General features: G+C 41.8%; 2 protein-coding genes across 4 annotated transcripts in view; one reads left to right on the top strand and one right to left on the bottom strand.

The window, feature by feature from the left end:
* LOC117361442 (integrin alpha-M-like) overlaps positions 1 to 24,794 on the top strand; it is a 122,328-nt gene that overhangs the window by 51,589 nt on the left and 45,945 nt on the right. For both annotated transcript variants that reach the window (XR_004539651.1, XM_033946785.1), the window contains exons 11-20: positions 1,643 to 1,769; positions 2,499 to 2,647; positions 10,699 to 10,839; positions 13,669 to 13,872; positions 14,693 to 14,823; positions 14,935 to 15,101; positions 16,682 to 16,830; positions 17,570 to 17,701; positions 18,254 to 18,321; positions 20,042 to 20,183. Coding sequence is in view for 1 of the 2 variants with exons in the window: in XM_033946785.1 (XP_033802676.1) it covers positions 1,643 to 1,769; positions 2,499 to 2,647; positions 10,699 to 10,839; positions 13,669 to 13,872; positions 14,693 to 14,823; positions 14,935 to 15,101; positions 16,682 to 16,830; positions 17,570 to 17,701; positions 18,254 to 18,321; positions 20,042 to 20,183 (1,410 nt within the window). In the remaining variant the exon portion in view is untranslated. The remainder of the gene's footprint in view (positions 1 to 1,642; positions 1,770 to 2,498; positions 2,648 to 10,698; positions 10,840 to 13,668; positions 13,873 to 14,692; positions 14,824 to 14,934; positions 15,102 to 16,681; positions 16,831 to 17,569; positions 17,702 to 18,253; positions 18,322 to 20,041; positions 20,184 to 24,794) is intronic.
* On the bottom strand, positions 6,335 to 9,053 carry LOC117361444 (protein NEDD1-like). 2 transcript variants are annotated; one of them, XM_033946786.1, is made up of 2 exons: positions 9,016 to 9,053; positions 6,335 to 8,878 (listed from the first exon to the last, which is right to left on the bottom strand). In XM_033946786.1, exon 2 carries the CDS (start codon positions 8,868 to 8,870, stop codon positions 6,897 to 6,899), a length of 1,974 nt encoding a protein of 657 aa, XP_033802677.1. In that variant the 5' UTR covers positions 8,871 to 8,878; positions 9,016 to 9,053; the 3' UTR covers positions 6,335 to 6,896. The 2 variants fall into 2 exon arrangements, with proteins under 2 accessions (XP_033802677.1, XP_033802678.1); XM_033946787.1 differs by having other exon boundaries at positions 6,335 to 7,582; positions 7,631 to 9,044.

Genomic DNA, 24,794 nt, shown 5'->3' on the forward strand with positions numbered 1-24,794 from the left:
CATGTCTTTCCTAAGGTACGGCGACCAGTATTGGACACAGTATTCCAGATGTGGTCGCACCATTGCTCGATACAATGGCAGGATGACCTCCTTCGTTCTGATAGTGATACCTTTTTTGATAATGCCCAGCATTCTGTTCGCTTTCTTTGAGGCCGCTGCACATTGCGCCGCTGGCTTCATTGTTGTATCCACCAATACCCCCAGGTCTTTTTCTAGGGTGCCTTTCCCCATCTCCCTTCCTCCCATCGTATAGCTGTACATGGGGTTCCCTTTCCCGATGTGCAAGACCTTACATTTCTCCACATTGAAGCTCATCTGCCATCTTTTTGCCCACTCGCACAGTTTGTTCAGGTCGCTCTGTAGTTCTTTGCATTCCTCAACAGTTTTGACCCTGTTGGAGAGTTTTGTATCGTCCGCGAACTTGATAACTTCACATTTCGTGCCCGTTTCCAGATCGTTAATGAATATATTGAACAGCAGCGGTCCCAACACTGACCCCTGGGGGACACCACTCGTGACCTCTTTCCAGTCAGAGTAGTGTCCTTTTACTACTACCCTCTGCTTCCTATTCATCAGCCAATTTTGGATCCATCTGTGGACATCCCCTTCCACCCCGTGGTTCCACAGTTTCTTCAGCAGGCGCTCGTGGGGTACCTTGTCAAAGGCTTTTTGGAAATCCAGATAAACTATGTCAATGGGGCTACCCTGGTCCAAATGTTTGCTTATCCCCTCAAAGAAATGTAGTAGATTCGTTTGGCACGATCGTCCTTTATAGAAACCGTGCTGGCTTGATCTCATCAGTTTATTTTTTTCTATATGCTCATTGATACCTTCCCTGATCAGTGATTCGACCATCTTCCCCGGAACTGAGGTCAAGCTCACCGGTCTATAGTTCCCCGGGTCGCCTCTCGATCCTTTTTTGAAGATTGGTGTAACATTTGCTATCCTCCAATCTTCCGGGATTATCCCTGATCTTAAGGATAGGTTGCAAATATGCCTGAGTAACTCCGCTATTTCATCTCTGAGCTCTTTCAATATCCTCGGGTGGATCCCATCTGGGCCAGGAGATTTGTCGATTTTTAGTCTATTTATCTGCCTTAGAACGGCTTCGAGGCTTACCTCCATGCATGATAATATACCCTCCTGATCCTCCTCAAAAGGATAAAGCCCATTACTTCACAGGCCCTACTCTCTGCCCACCCATCCACCCCACCACACTCGTACTCTCCCTCCCCCACCCCCCACCCCGTACCTCTTTAAATTTTTGACAGCATAAGCAGCTTCTTTGGCCTGCTGCTCATACTAGCATTGGTTTTCCCTCTGACGTCACTTCCTGGCCCCCCGACCCAGAAGTGATATCAGAGGGAAGCCAGGCTAGTGTGAGCAGCAGGCTGGAGAATTTGCTTGTGCTGGTGAAGATTTAAAGAGGTACAGGGGTGGGGGGAAGGGAGGGCATGGCAAAGGTGCTGGAACCCCCACCAATACAGCACCTGGGGTGGTATGCCCCCCTCCCATTCTGAGCTCCCATGGGAAAAAGGTATAGAAAATTGAATAAATAAATGTGTTTTATGTACTGGCTATAGCAGCTGGAGACGGGCAGTTTTCCTCTACAATTATTTTTGCTCTTTTCTTCCCTACCCAGGACTCCATGGTGTTGGGAGCAGTTGGAGCTTATGATTGGTCTGGAGGGTTCAACATGATCCACAGAAATGCCTCTGTCTTCATCAATGTCTCATCCACGAGTAGTGACACAAGAGATTCTTATCTTGGTAAAAAGCTTTGTGAGGATTAATGTCTGCCCCACCAACATTTTTGACAATAAGCAGATCATGTGAAGAAAAAAAAAATTGCATTTAATCAAAATGCCCCAGGGAGCATTTTGATTAAATACAGTTTTTGCTTCACATGATCTGCTTGTTGTCTTCTGTGTCCACACTGGATATAGTAGATCGTTTGCTTTGCTGTTTCCTAAGTCAATTACTTTTTAATCATTTGCCAAATTATTTCAAGGATTCTTTCTCTCTCTTTCAGTCTTGGAAGCAGCCATGCTTATAACGGTGGTATTATAAATTTGAACTGCATAATTTAATTAGACCTTGTATATATGTGATATCAAAAGGGACACTATTCCAAAAATTATTCTCAGGACATCTAAGGAAAAAGTTTAATGTGTTCAAGCTCAATAGCAACAAACCTATTTGACACAAAATGAAAGACTCCAGGCTACCTGTACATTGGAAATATTTGTTTAGAGGGTAGTTTGATAACAGACTGCCTAAAGTGCATTGTCTAACGTGCAAAAGTTACAGGGGGGGGAGAAGGAATTCGGTTTGTATTCTTTTTCTACCAAGGTCTACAAATCGAAGTTCATTCCATGAGATACAGAAATTCATACTCTATATATAGAGTCCATAAAAAGAAAAAAGTAGTACCGGCTATGCCTTTAGAAATATGTTGTTCAAAATACTATCCTATCATTGGCTGTCTTTATTCCACAGGCTATGCAGCGATACATGTGGTGACAAGAGGCAAAAATCTATATGTGGTGGGGGCACCACGGTACCAACATATTGGGCGGGTGAGCATCTTTCACCAACATTCCTCCAATGACAGCTGGATGGTGAAACAACACATACAGGGAGAACAGGTAATTGTGGAGGATGGCTTCTGAGTTGAATTGATAGAGGCCAGTACTATTACAGAATTAGACATGCCAAAAATAGATATAGAGGACTTTGAGGCCAATGCAGAAAGCTGTTGCGAGTCTAAGTTAAGGTACTGGCAAACTAGGCCTATACTAGGGTCTAAAATTTAGAGGGCCCTGCCAGTTATGCTTGGGAGGTTAAGATTGACAGATTTTTGCACTAATGACCAAAAGCTAGATGAATGGTTAAAAGGGCTGGACATTTAAAACCTCTATTTGCAGATCTTCTATCCACTCTCATGTAAATGAATCTGCCCTGCCTGCTTCTAGTGTAACTAGCAACAGCCACAATTTAGAAAATCCAACTAATGAGAAAGCACTGGAGGCTGGAATTGGAAGGCAGCTCTAGTTAGAGGGTACTATACAGAAAGCTACTGCAGGTTATAGTGTGCAGTTAATGAGCAGTCTACATGCTTCGTATGGGCTACATGTTGCAGAAAGTGGTTTAGCGCCAAAATTAACTCAGGCAGTAGACATCAGAGTGCAGCGTATTTAAATGCCTAGTAAACAGATTATTGGCTAATCCCTGCAATGCAGAAAAACTAATAGCTTGTGTGCTGATGTCTGCAGTGCAAGAAATTTACTGCCAGGTTTGAGGCAGCATAGAAGGATTATGGGGAACACCAACCCCAGTAGCTTTCTACATTGTTCCATGGTTGCCCTTCTCTCTAGCCCCAAACCAATATGACCCTTCTTGTCACCCCCCCCCCACACACACACACACAATATAACCAAAACGCTCCAGTAGCCTGGTGTCTCAACCTCTCTCATTCCTTTCCTCTGCCCTCAACACTGCACATCTCTGGTGGTCTAATGGCCCCTTTCCATCATCCCAACCCGACATTTGTCTCCAATTTAGTGATAACAAAAACCCTGGTGTCTAGCATCACCTCAACTCCTCCCCAAGTCTCACATGAGGATTCCAAATCCCCATAACTCAAGAGGCAGGAATGATATCCACTTGCTTTTGTCTCTAGTTCTACCCTCTTCAAAATGGCAGCATGATGTACCAGGCAGGGTTAATCTGCCATATAAAGGACTAGTCTGCCACAGGTGGCAGACTTGCCCCACCTGCTGTATTCCAGAATGCACTGCGCAAGGCAGAGTGCCGCCATTTTGAAGAGGACACTGCTGAAGGTAGGAGTGAGTGAGCATCGATGCTGCCTTTTTTGAGGTACTGAACCTCGGGTGAGGCTTGGGAAGGGGTTGGGATGCCACTAGATACCAGTGATTATTTTTTGCACTAAATTGGGAACAAGGAGTCAGGTTAAGAGGAGGGAGAAGGGCCTTTAGACCAGCAGGGATGTATAAAGGGGGGAAGAGGGCCACTATATTACGGGGATTTGGTGGTGAGGGGTTGAGGTATGAGAGGGTCCCCACTAGACACCAGGGACTACTTAATTTCATTCAGGTTGGGCAAGGGTGAGGGAAGGATACTGCCGAGGGTGTTTCTTCCGGTTTTCTGCAGCCGGCAGAACAGAGAGGAAGGATCCACCATCTTCCCTCTCCTGACCTGCCGACCCGACCACAGCAGCGAGCATCGGGGGCCTTGGCTCTGTCCCCAAGGACTGCCCAGCGATCTTCAGCCCTTTGAAAAGGGCAGAGCCTAACGGCGCACTGCCATCGGTGCGCCATCTAAGGTACGAGTCAAAGGCGGGCACCAGCCTTAGCGTGCGCCTTTGCAGAAAACCATGCGGAACCTAAAACCTAGAGACTTTGCCCTTCATTTGTTGGACAACAATCACAGAAGAGACATTATTCAGGACCCTACACGCTTCATGTCACTGCACTGAACTGTGAGTCGGGTGAGAAATTAAGTTAAGGTTTGTGTACTCCGCACTTTACCTGCTGGAGTGTTAAACACGTGTATACGGTAATTTAGGTTTTCTTCACTTTGAACTCTACTTGTTGGATTACTAGACGCATATGTGATTGTTAGACGCAGGTGTGATTCAGGTTAGACGCATGTGTGATTTAGGTTATGAGAGTTTAGGTTATGATTTAGGTTGTGAAATCTTAGGTTATGATTTAGTTTAGCTGCATGTGTTAGATGCATATGTAATTTAGGTTGTGAGAGATAACCCCCCCCCCCCAACATAATCATTACTATCAGGAACTGACTACATTTTTTTTTTTTTTTAGAACTGGTATCAACTAAACAACCTAGTAACTGGGAGTGATAGGTAAACCAATATAGCTACTGCGACAAGAAGGAGACATTACTCTGCATACATGAATTTCCTATTGATTTTATTGGTCTATTTAATAAGCGGTAGCATCGAGGACGTTAATTCACTCTATCCACAATTACACTCAACCCACTATCCCTACCTATCTATTAGGCACATAATTGACTCAGAAGAAGATAGGGTAAAGCATATTAATGTAATCTCAAGTAACAGAAGACATCAACGTAACCTTAAAAAAAGGATAAGGGATATAAAACTTATCAGAACCACTACATCTCCCAAACCTATCACAACCGCCTCTGTTCCCTGTGCATATCTTAATACTAGATCTGCTAGAAATAAAGCCTTAGTAATTAAAGATTGGATCATCAGCAAGCAAATAGCCTGTCTTTCTAACGGAAACATGGCTACTATCTGAAGAAGTTCCAATAATAATTGATCTTCTACCAGATAATTTTAAAATTCTTATGCTAAATCGTGATGGAAGAAAAGGGGGAGGATTAGCAATTATTCTTAAAGAAGGATTTGAATTTGAACTACTGGATTCCAAAATGGCCAATCAATTAAAAATATTAGCCTGTAAAATTAGTAATAAGGAACTAGAAGAATCCCTTTCTTGCATATTATTTTATGTCCCGCTGAAAAGCTGGCCAAAAGCAAAAGAGGACTTTTGCGAATTTGTCCTACATAATTCAATTATTTCTTCATACAATATTATCACAGGAGACATAAACTTACATCTAGATGAAGAGAACAATCCAGATGCAAAAGACTTTAAAAACTTTCTATCTTTGCTTAATTATACTCTCCCTGTACCCACACAAACACATGAAAAAGGCCATCACTTAGACATGGTAACTATGTCCACAAAGGAAATTTTAGACCTTTCCATTAGAGAGCTGCACGGGAACAGGGACGACGGGAACCCTTCGGGTCACGGGGATCCCGTGGGGACGCCCCCTAGGGTTTGCGTGAATCCCGTGGGGACGCCTCCTAGGGTCGCGGGGATCCCGTGGGGACGCCTCCGAGGGTCGCGGGGTTCCTGCAGGGCTGGATGTACTCAGTCGCGCGGCTCTTCTTCTCTCTACCTGCTCTGCTTGCAGCACAAAGCCGAACGGAAGTCTTCCCGACATCAGCGCTGACGTCGGAGGGGAGGGAGGGCTTACACAAAGCCCTCCCTCCCTCCGACGTCAGCGCTGACGTCGGGAAGACTTCCGTTTGGCTCTGTGCTGCAGGCAGGGCAGGTAAGGAGACGGAGAGTAGCCTCGCGGTTCGAGTGGCTACCAAGGGAGGAGGCGGTCTGCCCCGGATGCAGCACAGCCGGCCAGGTCCCCTTACTTTTGTGGCGCTTCCCCGACCGACCGACTGACAACAGTCCCGGTCTGACAATCCTCCCTGCCCTGTAGCCGCGAATCTAAATTACCTTCTTACAGCAGCTGTAAATTCCTAGTCTTTATTAGCTAAATAAATACAAAGCAATTCAAAATATAAGCATCTTGTTGAAATGAGATTTTTTTTCACAAAAATATTAAGAATTCTTTATGTAGAAATATTCTTGTTAGTTTCAAAATACTCACAAAAGTAGAAACCAATCAAAAATATAGATTTTAAGTGTTATAGGAAAACCTTTACATAAAACATGTCTGCCTAAATTCCTTTTAGTATAAAGGCACTTAGGGTCTACCTAAAGCTCTGTTATAAAACTCACCCCATTAGCTTTCATAGTAAAAAAGATATATTTAAGCTGTTTTGCCATAAAAAGTCTCGACATTTTCTTTATATCATGTATCTGTCCAGCTCCTTAGCAGTACAGCTGTGTCAGCGATATGAATGCTACATCTATGCTGTACTTATCCAGTGCCTTTTCTTCTAATGAGAAGGGGCGTTCAGACGACGAACATACTGGATCTCCTGCTATTAAGTGCAGAAAGATGACATCCCAAGGTACAAAGCAGAAAACGGAGCGCGTTCACGCCGACTAATCAAATCTTTGTGCAGCCATTTCAATAGTGGGTTCGCAGTTTCTTGTTTTTCTCTCTGAGTTTTTCTATTTCTGCTACCAGACCTTCGTTTACGGAATACCTTTCAAGTAAAACATACATGTCATTCAGCTGCATATGAAACTGTTTTATCATTTCCACCTGCAGATTCACAATGTCTCGATGGCATGCTTCCCTGAAATCATCCAACGTCTCCTGTATCATATTTTTAATGAAATGGATCTGAATTGGTGTCAGGGGTGCACTTGTTCTGTCACTTCCAATAGTATCTGATATTTTTTCTGACAATGTACTTGCAACTGCTGCAGTGACAGAGGTGGTTTTCTTCGGACTTGCCAAAGAAATACCATTTACTGGAGAATCACAGGTTAGCTGTACATGGTTCTCACTACCTCTCTTTTCGTCTGCCTCTGGAGTCTTCATTATTGACGGAGTGTTAATATTTCCACTGGAATCTGCACTTGATGAACTTAATTTTGTAAGCTGCTTTAATGGTTCTCTGGGCTCTTGCTTTGCAGGAAGTGTTTTCTGAGTCTTGGCATTTGTTTCCTGATTTTCATCCTCTTCTTTAATTGGAGATGCACCAAAAAAACAATGTGATGACGACTGTGACCCACGTGCACTAACACCTACAGGATTTCTTCTTGTGGAAGATGATGAGCCAAATTGCTGTACGAAGTCTAGAGCATCTTCTTTAGCTGCCAAGTCTTCACTTGTCTTACAAGTTCCAGAATCATCTCTGACAGGAGAGAACATGTCCCCCAAGCTGCTTCTTCCAAATGTATCCAAGTTTTGCAAATCTGAACCTTTTGTATAATCGGTTTCCTTGGATGGAATTACATTGAGGCTGGTGCTACGAGGTACGCCCATTTTATCCTGGATAGAATCGATGGTTTTCCCCTCAGATGCTGTTAGAGGTGGAGGTAACACTGATACAGATGCAGTTGAAATGACGTTCTTGGCGGTATTGGCACTACCTGATTTAACAGTGCCTTTTTTATTCATGGTAGCAGACAGCAAGGGTGCAATTTTACTTGCATTTTTACCACCACCAGATTTTGCAGAGATATTACTGTGCTTGAACCGTATGCATTGCACAGAAGTCTTATGACCACCAACTGTTTTTACTGGAGATGTCAACATTCGCAAATCGTACTGATAGATCTTTCCACGTGAAGATCCGATTGCCAGAGAGGCTCCATCAGGCATAAAGTCTACTGCAGTCAGAGAAGATTCAGCTACCAGGGTTCTCAATTGTATCTTACTTGAAGCATCGTAACAAATGATTCTTTTGTCTAAACCAATGGTTACAAATAGCAAGTCGTTGACAGGAGAAAAACAGATCCCCGAGGCTGGAGCTTTGTGAGCATTGTCAAATACATGGAAAGCGTTCTGAGTGTTTGCATCCCAGAGAGTTACAGTTCCACCATCCGATACACTACCCAGTAAAGATTTCTTCAGGAAGGAGTATTTGAGTTGTCGAACTGGCTGGCTGCTCCCGTGACCAAAGGGGGTACTGGATAAGTTGGTAGTCACATTGTGCAAAATAATTTCACCACTTGTCGAGCCAGAGGCCAAATAACAATCATTCCCATTAAAGGTTACACATGTCACTTCATCTTTATGATCCTTTATAGACCGATGAAGCCTCTTGGATTTTAAATCCCAAATATTCACTGTATTATCAAGGCCTCCACTCACAAGGTATTGGGAGCTTGAATTTAAATTTACACAGGTCTGTTTTTTACCTTCGGCAAGCTCTAAAAGTGGAACAGGTTTCGACTTGCAGCTTGAAACTACAATTTTATCACCGCAGCCAGAAGCAGACACCAGAAAATGATTATTACTACTCCAACACAGTGAGGTAACTGCATGGGAAGAATTATGTGGATTGAATTGTTCCACCACTGTCATGGATGAAGGGTCCCATATTTTAATATCATCTCCTGATGAGGCAAATCTGGTGCTTTCCTGCATAGCTAGACCTGATTCCGATTTTAGAGTACACCAAAAGAATATGTACTTTCTTCCCACGGCATCCCTTAGGCAATCATACGCTCCCACAACAGCTCCCCAGTATGTGTCACAAGATGGCAATAGAAAAATATTGGGTGTGCAGCATCTTCCGAACGTGTCTCAGGTCGCCGGCATCACGAATTCTTACTTACTTACTTACAACACTATTGCCAAGTATAATTCTCTAAAATACCCTTAAATCGTTCTTACCGCTCATAAGCATTCAGCCACCATAGCGTCAAAACGGAATGGCTGGCCGACTCTGAATCACGTGATTTATAGGCTCCACCATTGGTCAAGCACTCCTTAAATCAGATAGAACGAGAATGGACCCTAGTATGATCAAGGGCCACGAAAAATGCCAACAGTGTCAATGGTGTCACTCGACTTTGGAGGGCCCCAATGGATTGACCCTCAGTCGGGCTATGTAATTAGGGCTAGGGCTAATACCAACTGTAAGACCCTGCGGGTCATCTATGTGATCATATGCCCGTGTAATCTAGTCTATGTGGGGCGCACCAAGAGAGCGATTAATGTTCGTCTTAACGAACACAAATCGCATATTGCAACTTTAGCTATACAAGCCCCGATAGTCCAGCATTGCATCGATAAAGATCATGGGATTCAACAACTAAAATGGAGAGTTATAGACCATATGGAAACTAATGAATTAAAAGGGGATTGGGAACAGAGGCTTAACATGCTTGAGCAGCGGTGGATTTACCACTTAAACTCAGTAGTTCCTTATGGGCTTAACAACGAGCTAGAATGGGCCTCCCTTATATGAGATCTGATAAGTCTTGAGGTGCCCCCACGTTATTCAGATATTCAGTGTGCTTAATTTGAACCGCTGTACGAAATAATTGACCTCATCCCCTTACGTCATGATCCACAATATGGTGGACGGCTGACATAGGGGGGTGGAGCCTATAAATCACGTGATTCAGAGTCGGCCAGCCATTCCGTTTTGACGCTATGGTGGCTGAATGTTTATGAGCGGTAAGAACGATTTAAGGGTATTTTAGAGAATTATACTTGGCAATAGTGTTGTAAGAAGTTGGGAAGGTGGATTAGTGCAACTTAGACTGGTATTTTATATTCCACAGGGAGTTGGAGCCTTGAGAAAGCCCATCTTTTCACACGGGCGAAACATGTCGGTGTTTTCACACAAACTCCCCTGCACAGCGTCTTGCTAATAAGCTAACAGCTTTAAGCTAAGTATTCTTAGTATTGAATATATATTTATATATAAAATTGCAAATAAGTATAATATCAAAAATATAAATTGGTTCCAATGAGGAGTGGGAGCATAAAGCCACTCACTATGAGAATAATTGAGTGTGTGGTGGCCCGCTGAGGAACTGTGAATAATTAATGAGTAAAAACAACTGAATGAAGGTTGTTAATACAGTGAGATAATTTCTCTCTGTTGAATTACATCTATAATAGTCTTTCTCTTCATTCAAATTGTTTTTGAACATAGTGCCTAAATTTACATTATAAGCCCACAAATATAAACACACACACAGCAGGAGCAAGGGTCGTTAGAGTAAACCATTTTAGAGAGCTCCTTGCCCAGTCATCTTACTATATCCTGCTGAATTACATTTAATTTAATTAAATTTTACAAATTTATAATCCTTTTCAACCTGCAGAATGTACAAATTAGATTGCATGTAACATAAATATTATAAGACATATATTCACACACTGTTAAAATTATACAGATGAAAGCTATAATATTAAGATACCATCCCTCTAACCTATTTCCCATTTCCAATTGGTTCAGATTGGATCTTATTTTGGCACTGAGCTGTGCTCAGTGGATCTAAACATGGATGGCAACACAGACCTTATTCTGATTGGAGCACCACTGTACCACAAGCCAGGCACCGGGGGACTAGTCCATGTCTGTATTCTCAGTTCAGAGGTATGTATATTGCAGAACAGAGCAGATTGCTATTAAGAAAACACAAAAGAAAGCAAAAGCACCTGTATGGTCAGTGGGAAAAAGGGAGGTATTGATGCCTCTGTATAACACTGGTGAGACCTCATTTAGAATATTGTATACAATTCTGGAGGCCGCACCTTCAAAAAGATATAAAAAGTAGTGCTGCCCTATTCACGATTCGAATTGATTCACCGATTCACTTCGGGTGAATCGATTCGAATCGATTAAAAAAAAAATCGGCCTCCTGATTCGGTGACTGACCCTACCTCCTCACCCCCTAAAGCAGGAGCAGCAGCACTGCCTCTTGCTGGCCAGCCGCTGCCGCTCCTGCTTTTGCTCTAGAGGGTAAGAGAGGAGGGTCAGTTGGGAAGTGCTGGTGTCAGGCTTCCGCCTGGCCTCCTGCTGGTGTCCGGCTTCCCCCCTGGCCTCCTGCTCATCCATTTACCTCATTTCAGCAGCCTGCAGAGAGGATCGCTTCTGCTAGCGATCTCTGCAAGCTTATAAAAATGTTAAAAAGAACAGACCCAAGAACAGAACTTTGAGGCACACCACTGGTAACATCCCTTTCCTCAGAGTGATCTCCATTGACCTTTGTCATCTTCCACGTAACCAGTTCTTGACCCAGTCCGTCACTATGGGGCCCATCCCGAGAGCACTCAGTTTATTTATTAGACATCTGTGTGGAACACTGGCAAAGGCTTTGCTAAAATCTAAATACACCACATCTAGCGCACTCCCTCTATCTAATTCTCTGGTCACATAATCAAAGAAATTGATCAGATTTGTCTGACAAGACCTACCTTAGTGAATCCAAGTTGTCTCCAATCCTGTAATCCACCAAATTCCAGAAACTTCACCATTCTCTGTTTTAAAGCATTTCCATTAATTTGCTTATCACAGAAGTCAGACTTGCTGGCCTGTAATTCCCTACTTCTTCATTACGTCCACTTTTCTGTAGAGCAGGGGGAGGCAATTCAGGAGCCAGGTCAGGTTTTCAGGATATCCACAATAAGTATGCATGAGATAGATTTGCATCTCAAGGAGGCAATGCATGCAAATACATATCATACATATTCATTGTGGATATCCTGAAAACCTGACCTGGCTCCAGCTCTCGATGACCGGAACTGCCTACCCCTGCTGTAGAGGTACCACATCCGCTCTTCTCCAGTCCTTCAGTACCACTCCCGACTCTAGTGAAGCATTGAAAAGGTCAGTCAGAGGAGCCACTAGAACTTCCCTAAGTTCCTTCAGCACCCTCTGATGTATACCATCTGGCCCTATCACTTTGTCTACCTTTAATTTAGCTAGCTCCTCACGAAAACAAATCGATCAGAGTCTACCACTATTCCATCCCTATTCGCTTTTGTCTTCTGTGGTCCCACTCCTGGCACTTAGCCATGAACACAGAACAGAAATATTTGTTAAGCAATTCAGCCTTTTCTTTATCAGCTTCTACATATTTCTCCCCTTCACTTTTGAATCTCACAATGCCACTTTTGCACTTCTTCCTATCACTAACATAGTCTTGTCTCCCCGTTGTACCATGTCAGCTATTTATTTTCTTACATTTGTATCTTTGCTTTCCTGACTACTCGACCAGCATCTCTTAACTGTTCCAGATATTTTTGCCTGTCTTCCTCTGTCTACGATCTTTTGTAGATTATGAAAGCTAACCTCTTATTCCTTACCTTCTCAGCTACTACTTTTGAAAACCAAAGCATCCTTCTTTTCCTTTTACTTACTTGCCTTACAAAAAGGTTTGTCGCTCTTACAATAACTCCTTTGTTTTGCCCACTCCTTCTAGACGTTCCCATCCAGACAACAATTCCTTGACGTAATACCCCATCCAAACAAAGTTCATCTTTTTAAAAGTCTTCTGGAACCTTTGCTTTTGAATAAGCTCTATTCCCATCTTAATATTAAACTGTACCATGCAGTGATCACTGGATGCCAAATGATCACCCACTGTAACATCAGATAACCAGTCCTTCATGGCAATTCCATGGGAGGGGTGGTTTTGCACTCCATTCTGCAGCTTCTAAATTGCAGTTGACAAGGGACACGTTATTGGACAAACTACAGTATAGTAGTCAGAGCACAGGCAGCTTCCCAGTCTCGCTGTGAAAACACAATTGTTATGTTGGTTCTAATTTCTGTACTGCCTCTAACTTGACTGTATGATGGGCTAGTGAGGAAGCCATAACCAAAGTTATTTGGTGACCATAGAAATGTCTGGCACCTAATGGCAAATCTGAGGCCCTAAATAGAATTTATATAAGAAGTACAAAGAATATAGGGGACATTGAGAATTTATAGTGGTCTAACTTGACTGTGTCATATGAATATATGTATGATAATATTCATTCTCATATTCCCTCCCATACCTTATGTTCAGTGAATGCTTGTCAACTTGTTCCTTCTTACAAACAAGAACACTTGGACTAGACAAGGAAATGCATTTTATCAATTATTGACCAAATTGAATGGAACAAACTTCTGTTGGATATCAGAAAACTTGACAATTTGAGATTATTTAAAATTTGATAGGATTTACATTAATTGCACATGTGATTTGACCATGCTTAAAGTATATTTTATTTGTTAATTGTGTTGCTGGATTGTTTATAGCTGCTGGATTGTTTATAGCCATAGACTGTATATTTATATTTGTTTGTTTGATTTTATTATGGATGTTTTGTTATCTGCCTTAGATAAAGGTAGGCTATAAATTAACAAATAAATAAAGTTGAAAATTCGGTCATAAGAAATGCTAAAATAAAATCTGAGAATTTTCTTTCACTTCAGGCAAATTTTTCATGTGAACAGACAATGCGAGGGATAGGAGGGAACACTTTTGGTCGCTTCGGAGCTGCAATAGCTGCTCTTGGTGATATCAGCAATGACGGCATTACTGATGTAGCAATTGGTGCCCCATTGGAAGAGGAGCAGCATGGTGCTGTTTATGTGTTTCATGGGAGGCAACAAGGGTTTTGGTTCAAACATAGTCAGGTAAAAGTTTGGTTTTGGGTTGTTTTTTTAAAATCATATACACTGTAGCAACACTCAGCCTTTCTATACAGTTTCTGCTGGTATGTCATGGCAGATGTATGCTAGGAACATTTAGTCAGTCTACTGAATCTCTGCTGTTTGTCATGGCAGATATGGGAGGAGCTATATTTAAATAACAGTAGTAGGAGATTTGCCAGGAAAAGTTGAAGGCCAAAGTTGGGCAGCACCAAGAAGACATGAAAATTTTCTAAAGAGCTAGGAGGAAATAACAGACATACAGGAGAACATTCTGTACAATATTTAGTTAATGGCTCCCAAACATCCCTAAATTTCTTTAAATGCCCTTGCTGTATGGCTATTATCTGTTCCATTTTAAAGATTTGGCATAATGAATTCCACCAAAAATTATAATTTAGCCGATCCCAATTTTTCATAATTTGCTGTATGGCAACCCCTGTCATGATGAACAAAAGTTTATTATTATTAGAAGAGATTTGACTCTTGGCTCTCATGGAAGTACCAAATAACACAGATGTTCATACACGTCCAGGGTGGGGAGGGGGGGAGGGAATATTTTATGATTTATTATGCTTAAGTACAATTGTTGGATATAAGGGGGAGGGATATTTGATGTGAGTTAAACTTTGATGGTATTTTAAGTGATGTTAAAGTATAAAATGATTGTATCTTATGTTACACTTGTTGAAAGTTTTAAAAATGAATAAAGACAAATAAAAAGACATATAGGAGAACTAGGGCACCTCACTGAATAAGACTGTCGATCTCATTGTGACATAGTATCAATGATCTCTCTTGACAGCGGATTACATCTTCCTTGCTGTCTATGGGCCTTTGGTACTTTGGTCAGTCTCTCCATGGACTGTTGGACATGAGTGGAGATGGACTGACAGATCTTGCTGTGGGAGCACTAGGACATGCTATAATTCTCAGGTAAGGCATTACTGTAGCTTTATGTATATTGTTATATTTTATACAATAACATCAATCTGTACAATTATAAAACCTCTCTTTTCATCTATCTGTATCTCTCTCTCTTATTAGGTCTCGGCCTTTGATAAATATCTCCACTTCCATCATATTTGACCCCCCTGAAATCCCAATGGATGTAGTGGAATGTTCCAGAATGATGCACAACAAGGAGACTCCTGTGGTGACTGCAATGTTATGTTTCCACATCACCAGTCTCAGCCATGGTCACAGCCACAGAGGTGATTCTCTAACCCCATAATTACAGGGGAATATTTATACCCCTCAAAAATAGATCATGTGCCTAACTTTATGACCCTTGCCATAAAAGCCCTTTTCCAGCAGGGAAGGGAGTTCATGGTTCATTGCTTTAATCTATCTCAGACCAAAGTGGCTCGGAGTTCCTCCAGTTAATTATAAGGTCTGGAACTAGCTACTAGTCAGTCTTTTCCAATCCTACAATTAGGTTTTAATGCCATTGCTTATTGATCCTCTCAGTCTACGATAAGAGTTCTAATATCATCTGTCCCTATACTGTGCTAGTTATGCAGTAGGGGTAGGAGTAAAAATCCTTTATACCTGTCTTTTCTCAGGCATTTTATTCTTACCACCAGTAAAATTCCTTTGTCTTAGAACCAGCCTAGTAATTCAGTTTTGCTCACAGCAATGCTCAAGTTTTCCAGTTTGATTCTCAAGCTTGGTGTACAACTCCCTGGTTCAGCTAGAACTAGGGATACTACAAAAGCAACATTCACGACATCTTGCAAGGGCTGAGAGTCATTGCTCAAGGATGACACCTAGTGGTCAGATTCAAGGCCCATGATTACTGGGTTCTAAAAAGAGCTCTGGTTCATGGCCTCCATTCTAGGGCTATCACTGCAGTGATTAGACTAGGAATAGTGGGGGTAGGGCTAGGTGGAAAGAACAGAATAATCACACAAAACATATAAAATAAGATCCTAGAATCCCCAAGTAGGTGCAAATGAAGTTTTATAGCACTAGGATCCTAGACTAGGTCCCATTTGAGCCAGAAGCTAAAAGGAGAAGGAGGAAACTGCCAAGTCCAAAAATATTGCTCTGCCTATACAACAACCCCCCAGGTGCTCCTCTTGTGCTCTCGTTTCACCCACTTTCATGACATCAGCAAGGGAAGCTAATGGATGGGTGCAATTTTGGCACCCTAGCTTCCCTTGCACCCTGTGTGGATGCACCAGTTGCATATAGCTAGGTACAGTGCTGCAGCCTTTACTTACACAAAAAAACTTTCAAATGTTCATGTTAGTTTTCATCTGTGAGATGTTTATTGAAAAATGCCTCTCTTGACATCACATTGATAAGTAGCTACCGCCCAATATCAAATTTGCTTTTTGGCCAAAGTAATAGAAAAATGTGTGCTGTGCATGATCAGCTTATTGACTATTAATGATGATCAAATCTTAGATAAACATCAATTTGGATTTAGAAGTGAACATGATACAGAAACATGGTTACTGTATTAGATACTGTTCAAGCAGGAATTGATAAGGGATCATCATATCAACAAGTATCATTAGGCATTTCTGCCGCATTCGATACTTTCGATCATAAGATCTTGTTATGCAGATTGAGAGAGTTTGGAAATAGTGGTATAGTTTGTTTGGTTCAAATTTTTTTTAGATCAGCGATAGTTTTGCTTGGTTAATGGAAATGATATATCCTCGTTTATGGAACTTAAATCTGGAATGTTCAAGGGGTCTGCCCTTTCAGCAACGCTGTTTAATATCTTTATGAGACCAAACTCCCCCCTCATTCTAACAAATTTTCCCCCTTCTTTCCCTGTCAGATCTGCGTGCTCTGGTTAAGTACAGTATACAACTGGACATAGGCCGGAGAGATATGGAGCAGCCCCGACTGATGATACAAAATATGTCAAGTGACACCACGACTGTGGGAACAGCAGAATCCTGTTTCCAGAAGAGGATCTATGCTCCAGTATGTAATTTTCCTTTTAGTGTGATTTCATTTTGAGGCTTTCTTTAAACAGGCCACAGCACTGTTTGGGCTTTATTTGGGTTTTTCCTTATGAAAAATAGAGTGACAGGAGAATATTGGATGCTTAGGGCTCCTTTTACAAAGGTGCGCTAGCGTTTTTAGGGCACACACTGGATTAGTGCGCGCTACCCGAAAAACTACCACCTGCTCAAGAGGAGGCGGTAGCGGCAAGCGCGCGCTATTCTGCGCATTAAGGCCCTAACGCACATTTGTAAAAGGAGCCCTTAGTATTTCGCTATACAGTATTTGTTTCTGCTTTGAAAAAGGTGGTAATATACCACTACTGAATTCCTTTTCTGGGCAGGTGTAAAAAGTATCCACGTTATGAAAAACACAGAAACTTTTATTCACAGTGAGGAAGGTGAAACTTTACTGCTTATTTCTGTGGGAACAGCTTTAAAAATTGCCTTTCTCCAGCATCATGGGCAATGGGGTAAGGAAACTCAAAGTGCCAGAGCCCCACTGACAAGGAACTACTGTAAGGAAATTCAAACTGCCAGAATTCCTCTGCTTTGAGGAAGTTTGTATAAGCAGAGTTCCAATGATATCCTCAAGGAATTAACATGTCTTGCTATTCTTTGTTCATTGTTATGGTGTCCAATTGTGTAAAAACAACTGATAATGACCACTCCAAAATTAATAAGGAAAGAATAGCCTTTTTCTTTTTGCTTCTGTACAGATGTGCCTAGAAGATTTCCTGTCTCCAGTTCAGCTTAGGATAAACTTTTCTGTTACTGGAGACATTATAGCCAACACTAAAAACCTGCGACCAGTCCTGGATCCATCGATTAATACTACACTGCACACTGAGGTATGCTGCTGCCATTGACTTCCTCTTCCTCCTGCTGGCCTGCTCATATGATATTCCTGAATTCTGAGGATTCATGACCCCCAAAAGAGCCCTGGAAAAGAGGACATGTCTGGGGAAACCCAGCCATATGGTTAGGGTTACCATATGGCTCCAGAAGAAGGAGGACACATTGAGACATCTGGGTTTTACTTCCATTAAAAGCAATGGAAGCAAAACCCGGATGTCTCAATCCAGACTCCTTTTTTGGAGTTATATGGTAACCCTAGCCCTGGCTAGTAAATCCCCTATGGAATAGAGGGGAGTAGAGTAGGAAAACTAGGTTTCTGATTCCACAGACACTCCTTGTTATCTTGGACAAATCATTTAACCCTCCATTGTCTCTAGTACAAACTTAAATTACAAGCCCTTTGGAGACAAGAAAATACCTACATCCAAAACAAAAATCAGGGGCCTCAATCTATAATTGATAATATTGCTGTTTGGAGACAGGTTTATGTTTTTTTGATATTTTCTTCTTTTATGGGGGGTGGGGGTGGTGGTGGCTGTTTGTAGATTCCTTTCCAAAAGAACTGTGGAGAAGATGGGATCTGCACTTCCAATTTAAACATAAGCTTCTTGCGGTAAGTTCTGCTCTCCTTTTTGTCTCTGAGACATTTACTTAGTAAATCTCCTCATGCTCTCTCCCCTTCATCTCACAGATCCTCCAACTACTTTAAAATGGAGTGCGTTCTGTTTAGACTACTGCTGCTGGTTCAGTATGTGCCAAGCCCCTGCACTGATGTATTCTCACCTTCTCTGCCGGGTCCAGTCCCCTCTGACACACCGTTCTCTTCCTACAGGGGCAGGACACATAACATGACGTCAGCACAGGGAAGCGCTGCATAATGAAAGCAGCAGCAGCAGCAGTGAAAACAGAACAGCACACCTTGCTTATATATTCACAATTGAGCTTAGGACTCCTTTTACAAAGCCGGCAATGCTCATGTTGTTGTTTTCTTTTTCTTTTTTTTTCAATATGTGCTTATGTAATACTTATGTTATGTTATGGGCCATGTTTATCATTTTTTGTACTAATGTTTTAAAATTTTCAATAAAATTTCATGGAAAAAAAAAAGAAACCTCTACCGCAGCTTTGTAAAAGCAGCGTTAATTTTTGCTACAGTTCATTTCAAATTGCTGTCGCCACACTTGTTTTTTAGCATTTTGGTAGGATAATTTTCACTTATGGCTGCCATACTTGAAAACAAAGGGACTGCTTTGCTCACAACACTGAATAATCAAGTTAGGTTGGTGTACGCATGCTTAATAAAGCTTAAGCCCAAACATATATTAGTATGCAAAACTATCACTACAAATTAGTTAAACTGATCTAAATTATCTTTAAAATTAATCATGGCAGTAGTTAACATTTACAAAAATAAATTAGCCTTTGTTATTTCTTTCCTGTGGGACTACAATACTTCTCGTGAACTTAACAGGACTTTGCACAAAGCCAATGACATAATAAATTTTGCAGTGGTTAAAATGTTGACCTAACATGATTTTCAGTAAAAACAGGTAAGTAGATAATGAAAGAATAAGTCAGTAAGAAAATCTCATTATGTCACTAAAGTGGGCTTATCAGGATTATGCAGAACACCCTTCAAACACCGCTCTGCTTTATAATGTAAGTTCAAATCTAGAACTGGCCATAATGTGTCCCTCCTAGAACTGGGTAACTTGCTAGCTGTTGAATGGGGGAGAAGTCAATACACAAAGGCTCCCAGAGGTTTTACACCGTTTTATTATGGGGGGTGACAATATCGAAAGGGTTTTAGCATGAATGTTGACTTGCACAGAAACTCTGACCGCACATTACATTTAAATCAGGGATCTCAAAGTCCCTCCTTGAGGGCCGCAATCCAGTCAGGTTTTCAGGATTTCCCCAATGAATATGCATTGAAAGCAGTGCAGGCACATAGATCTCATGCATATTCATTAGGGAAATCCTGAAAACCCGACTAGATTGCGGCCCTCAAGGAGGGACTTTGAGACCCCTGATTTAAATGAATATAAATGTAATATTTTGGCATTTTGTGGCATGAAAAATTTTTTTAAACTATTTTGCCCAGAATGGGAATGGAAGATACATGGGGAATTTTATTTTAAAAGCCCCAAATTTACATTATTATGTGTACTTCACATCAGTTGTAAAGTATGTGTGTAGCCCAGGTACATAGTACTAGTGGTCTCTTGCCAGTCCTAAATTTTCAAGCTGCTTCTTTTCCCACCCCCTACTGCTTTTTTTTCTTTTGCTTTCTTTCCTCTTCTCACTATTGCTTCCACTCTTTCATCTCACAGGTTAATAGAACTGATGCTACGTCCTGGCCTTCCCTTGATGCTTACAATGCAGCTGAATAACCTGGGGGAACTTGCTTATGGCCCTCGTCTGCAAGTGTTTCACCCTACAGGACTATTGTTCCGGAGAGCTTCAGTTCTGCAGGTAATGGCTCATTTGTAGAAAGGGCAGGTTTAGAAATGATACGGATGTTTTTTAACTGTCAACTGGGATCCAGAGTGAAGCTCTTACAATGATATGTGTGTCTGTAAGTGCCCTGGATCTGAAAGAACCAAGTTTGTTATATAACTGACAACAGATATGATAAGATAGGCAATAACCATACAAAATACAGCTATTCATTTGATTTTTAATCTGAAAAAAACGATCATATCAGTATATATTATCAAAAGCTTCATTGGCTACCGTTTGAGGCTAGAGTGTTATTTAAATTTGGATGCATTTGTTTTAAAGTTTTATTTGGCTTATTGCCGGCTTACCTTGTTTCTCATTTTAGTTTTTTTATTTCTAAGAAAAATATTCGTAGATCTGGTTGGTTTTATTTTCCTTCAGCAAATGCATGTCATTATAAAAAAATTTTGGATAGGACCTTAGCATTCTAAGTAGGATTAATGAATTCATGTTTGAATCTTCTCGTTTCTCCATTTTGTACTTACTATCAGTTTCGAAAAGATCTTAAAACCCACTTATTTAAACAATATAATATACATTACTGATTTTCATATTATCATGTAGTTATAATGTACTTATTTTAATTTATATTGTGTTTTTTATTCATTAGTTTTAATGCTTGTATTAGTTACTTAGAATTTTATTATGTATGATGATATTATTATATTGTATGCTGAGTACCTATTGTGTAAAGTGCTATGAACTAATGGTTAGGTGGTATATAAAAATAAATTATTATTATTACTAGTCTTTAAACCCGTTACATTAACGGGTGCTAGAGTAGATGTCTGTCTGTCTGGGGTTTTTTTTTTTATTTGTCTCTCTCTCCTTGCACGCTGCCTGTCTGTCATTTTTTCTGTCTGTGTCTCTTCCTATGCCCTTAGTACCCTCAGTGCCTCCTTCCCATGTCCTTAGTACCTCTTCCTATGTCCTTAGTGCCCAAATTACCTCCTTCCTGTGTCCATAATGCCCCCAGTGCCTTCTTCCCATGTCCTTAGTGCCCCCAGTGCCTCTGTACTGTGTCCTTAGTGCCCCAGTGCCTGCGTACTGTGTCCTTAGTGCCCCAGTACTAACGTACTGTGTCCTTAATGCCCCCAGTGCCTCTTTCCAATGTCCTTAGTGCCCCCAATTCCTCCTTCTTGTGTCCTTGGTGCCCCCAGTGCCTCTGTCCTGCTTAGTGCCCTCAGTGCATCCTATGTACTTAGTGCCCTCAGTGTCCATTTCTATGTCCTTAGTGCCCCCAGTGCCTCCTTATGTCCTCATCATTATCTTCCAGACTTTGTCCCACCCCCACCCCCGATGGCAGCCTGCCTGCCTCCCATCCCCCTGAGCAACAAGTTTCCATTTAACCCCCCATGCCAGCCTGCCTGCCTGCCTGCCTCCCATCCCCCTGAGCAGCATGTTTCCATTGAAACACCCCCCCCGATGCCTGCCTGCCTGCCTGCCTCCCATCCCCCTGAGCAACATGTTTGCATTGAACCCCCCCACCCCCCCTTCCAATGCCTGCCTGCCTTCCATCCCCCTTTCATTGAACCCCCACCCCCATGCCTGCCTGCCTTCCTCCCATCCCCCTGAGCAGCATGTTTCCATGGAAACTACCCCACCCCCCACTCCCGATGCCAGCCTGCCTGCCTGCCTTCCATTGAAACCCCCACCTCCCCTCCGATGCCAGCCTGCCTCCCATCCCCCTTCCATTGAAACCCCCCCACTCCCCCATGCCAATCTGCCTGCCTGCCTCCCATCCCCCTGAGCAGCAGGTTTTTAACCCCCCCCCCCATCGCCGACCCTACCTGGAACACCAGAAACTCCCGTTGACCCTCCCAGCCGACTCTCCCACTGCTACACGGCCGACAAACCTCGCAACTCCAGCAGCATCCCAGGCACACTAAACAAGCTGCTTTGGCTCTTCTACTGGCCTAATTTCCTCTGCCACGTCCCTGATGACGTTATCAGTTACGTGTCAGAGGAAATTAGGCCAGAAAAGCCGAAGCAGCGTGTTTAGTGTGCCTGGGACGCTGCTGGAGCTGCGAGGTTTGTCGGCCGTGTAGCGGTGGGAAGGTCTGCTGGGAGGGTCAACGGGGGTTTCTGGTGTGGCGGATAGGGTCGGCGGGTGGGGGGTGTGTGGAGTCGCAGCGTGTTAGTGGTGTGCTGGGTAGGTATGAGTAGAAAGAAGTAGATACAACCTGGGATACTTGGTTTGTGAGTGATAGAGAGGAACCAAGGAGAATTCCAAGACTATGTACCCAATCTTTGACTATTAGAGTAGCAGTTGAAAAGAAAAAATAAATGTTACAAGGAGCCAATGAGGAAACAACCACGTAAAGCTTGCCGTAATGAAAGAATTTTGAGGCGGTGAGTGGTGGGGCTGAGGCTCATGAAGTTGTTAAAAAACTGAATACTTAGAAGTTGTGAAAAGCTCAGAATAATTTAAAAATATAGTTACAGGTTCTATTCTCTGTGCAAATATCTATACTATACATTGATCATACAGTGTTTGGAGAGAGCTTAAGGAACATGCATTATAACCTTTGGACTGAATAACCAACCTGATTTTATTAATAGCCTTTTAATCCCGTATGTTACGTCAAAATCCCTCCACTCAACTTCTCAAAATCTTTTAGTTATACCTTCTTTAAAATCAATTAATACTTTACGCACCAACAATTTTGCTGTTACTGCTCCTTCTCTCTGGAATTTATTGCCTATATATCTTCGTAACGAATCAGATATAAAACAATTTAAAACAGGATTAAAGACATTTTTATTCCAAGACGCTTTTGGTTAAAATGCCCTTTTAAGGGCCAAGTTTATAATTAAATCTTAATTTTTATTAATAATTTTTTACCTAACCTATTGTTTTAGCCATTTATGTTTTGCCTATCCTATATCAATTGTAGTTCTTCCCCATCCGTCCCTTTGTTGTCGTATGTCTGTGCAAGTCACTTGTTTTCCCTGTTTTAATATACGTTTCAATGTAACTGTTTAACTTGTTTTTATGTAATTTTATTATGTTAACCGCTTAGAAATTAGATTAAGCGGTCAAACAAATATTTTAATAAACTTGAAACTTGAAACATGCTATAGTAAGATTATAAACATATTAAAAGTGTACACAAGAGAATCACTTTATTGTAACTGTTATGATGTATTCATATGTCACGTGAGATAGTAGCTTTGAGAATCACAATAGATATGTCAACAATGAGTTACCTTGTTATAATCCGCACTGTAAATGCATGATGAAATTGTAACCTTGCAAAGCATTAGCTATGTAATTAAGGGAGTTAAGATAATAAAAGGGTGAGAGACCATCCATTAGGGTCGCCTCATCCCACTCTGAGCCTCGTGTGAAGCCTCATTCCTACAAATTGATCGTTATCATATAATGCTACTCCTGCTCCTTTTCTTCATACTCTGTCTTTCCTAAACAGATTATAGTCTTGTATAACTATATCCCAGTCATGGTTCTCCATGAACCATGTCTCTGTGATTGTCGCTAAATCCAATTCAGCCTCTTCCATCATAGCCTCTAGATCCTGAACCTTGTTTCCCATACATTGAGCATTAATATACAGTATACTGCTTTCCAGGCATTGCTCCTGTTTTCCAAGTGTATTAAGGTATTTAATGATTTACTTACCTGAGGGATTATACTTACCTGGGGAGCTTTGATCACCCTGCCCTAATGATTCTAGTTTAAAACCCTCTTCTCTAGGTTAGCTTTTGAAGACAGTTCTTCCCTTCTTTGATAGATGCACACCTTCTCTGCTCAGCAGCCTATGGAAAATCATCCAGTAGTCCAGGAAGCCTATAAATGGCGTATTCATTTTAAAATTTTAACGCTAATTTTTAAAATTCTTTATGAACAACCACTGTGTCTGGCTGCAACCCTAAAGGTTCATGTGCCAGGACGTCCCCTTCATTCAGGTAATCAGACACTACTTGATGTTCCATATTTTAAGCAAATTAGATTGAAGATGTATAGGAACTCAGGGGCAAATTCTATAAGAAGCGGTCAAAGGTTAGGCACCAATATAGGTACTGTTCAGTGTGATTCAAGTAAAATTGGGTTCTGTTTAGTGAATCACGCTGAGCGGCACCTATTTGGGCAGCTATTTTGGAGGTGCCCAATAAATAGGACTGCTCTAGGTACAACTAAAAGTTAGGCGCCCATACAAGCGCTTAAGCACGCTTAAGAGCAGTGATTCTGTAACAAGGCGCCTAACACAAAGCCACGTCCATGCCTAATATGCGTGGAGGGGCATAATCAAAAAAAATGTCTAAGTCCCCTTTTGGCCTAAGTCCTTAAACGTTCAAAGCAGAAGCAAGGAAAGTGTCCATAACCAAAACAAACGTCCTTGTTTTGATTATGACCTGCCTCTACTAAACGCCCAGATCACCACTACGTCTAAAAGTACACCCCCACGACGTCTACACTTTTTGGCCATAATGAACCAAAAAAACGCCTAAGCCCCAAACGTCCAACAGAAGGGCTTTTAGGCGAAGGAGGAGTCAGTCCTTCACCTAAAAGCTGGATTCTGTAACCGGTGTCTGTCAAAAGCAACACCGGTTACAGAACCCCCT

This window comes from Geotrypetes seraphini, chromosome 5 (assembly GCF_902459505.1).
Source record: "Geotrypetes seraphini chromosome 5, aGeoSer1.1, whole genome shotgun sequence".
NCBI lineage: Eukaryota > Metazoa > Chordata > Amphibia > Gymnophiona > Dermophiidae > Geotrypetes > Geotrypetes seraphini.

Coding starts and splice junctions, on each gene's coding strand:
- LOC117361444 (XM_033946786.1), bottom strand. CDS start 8,870: ATGCAGGAAAGCACCAGATTTGCCTCATCAGGAGATGATATTAAAATA.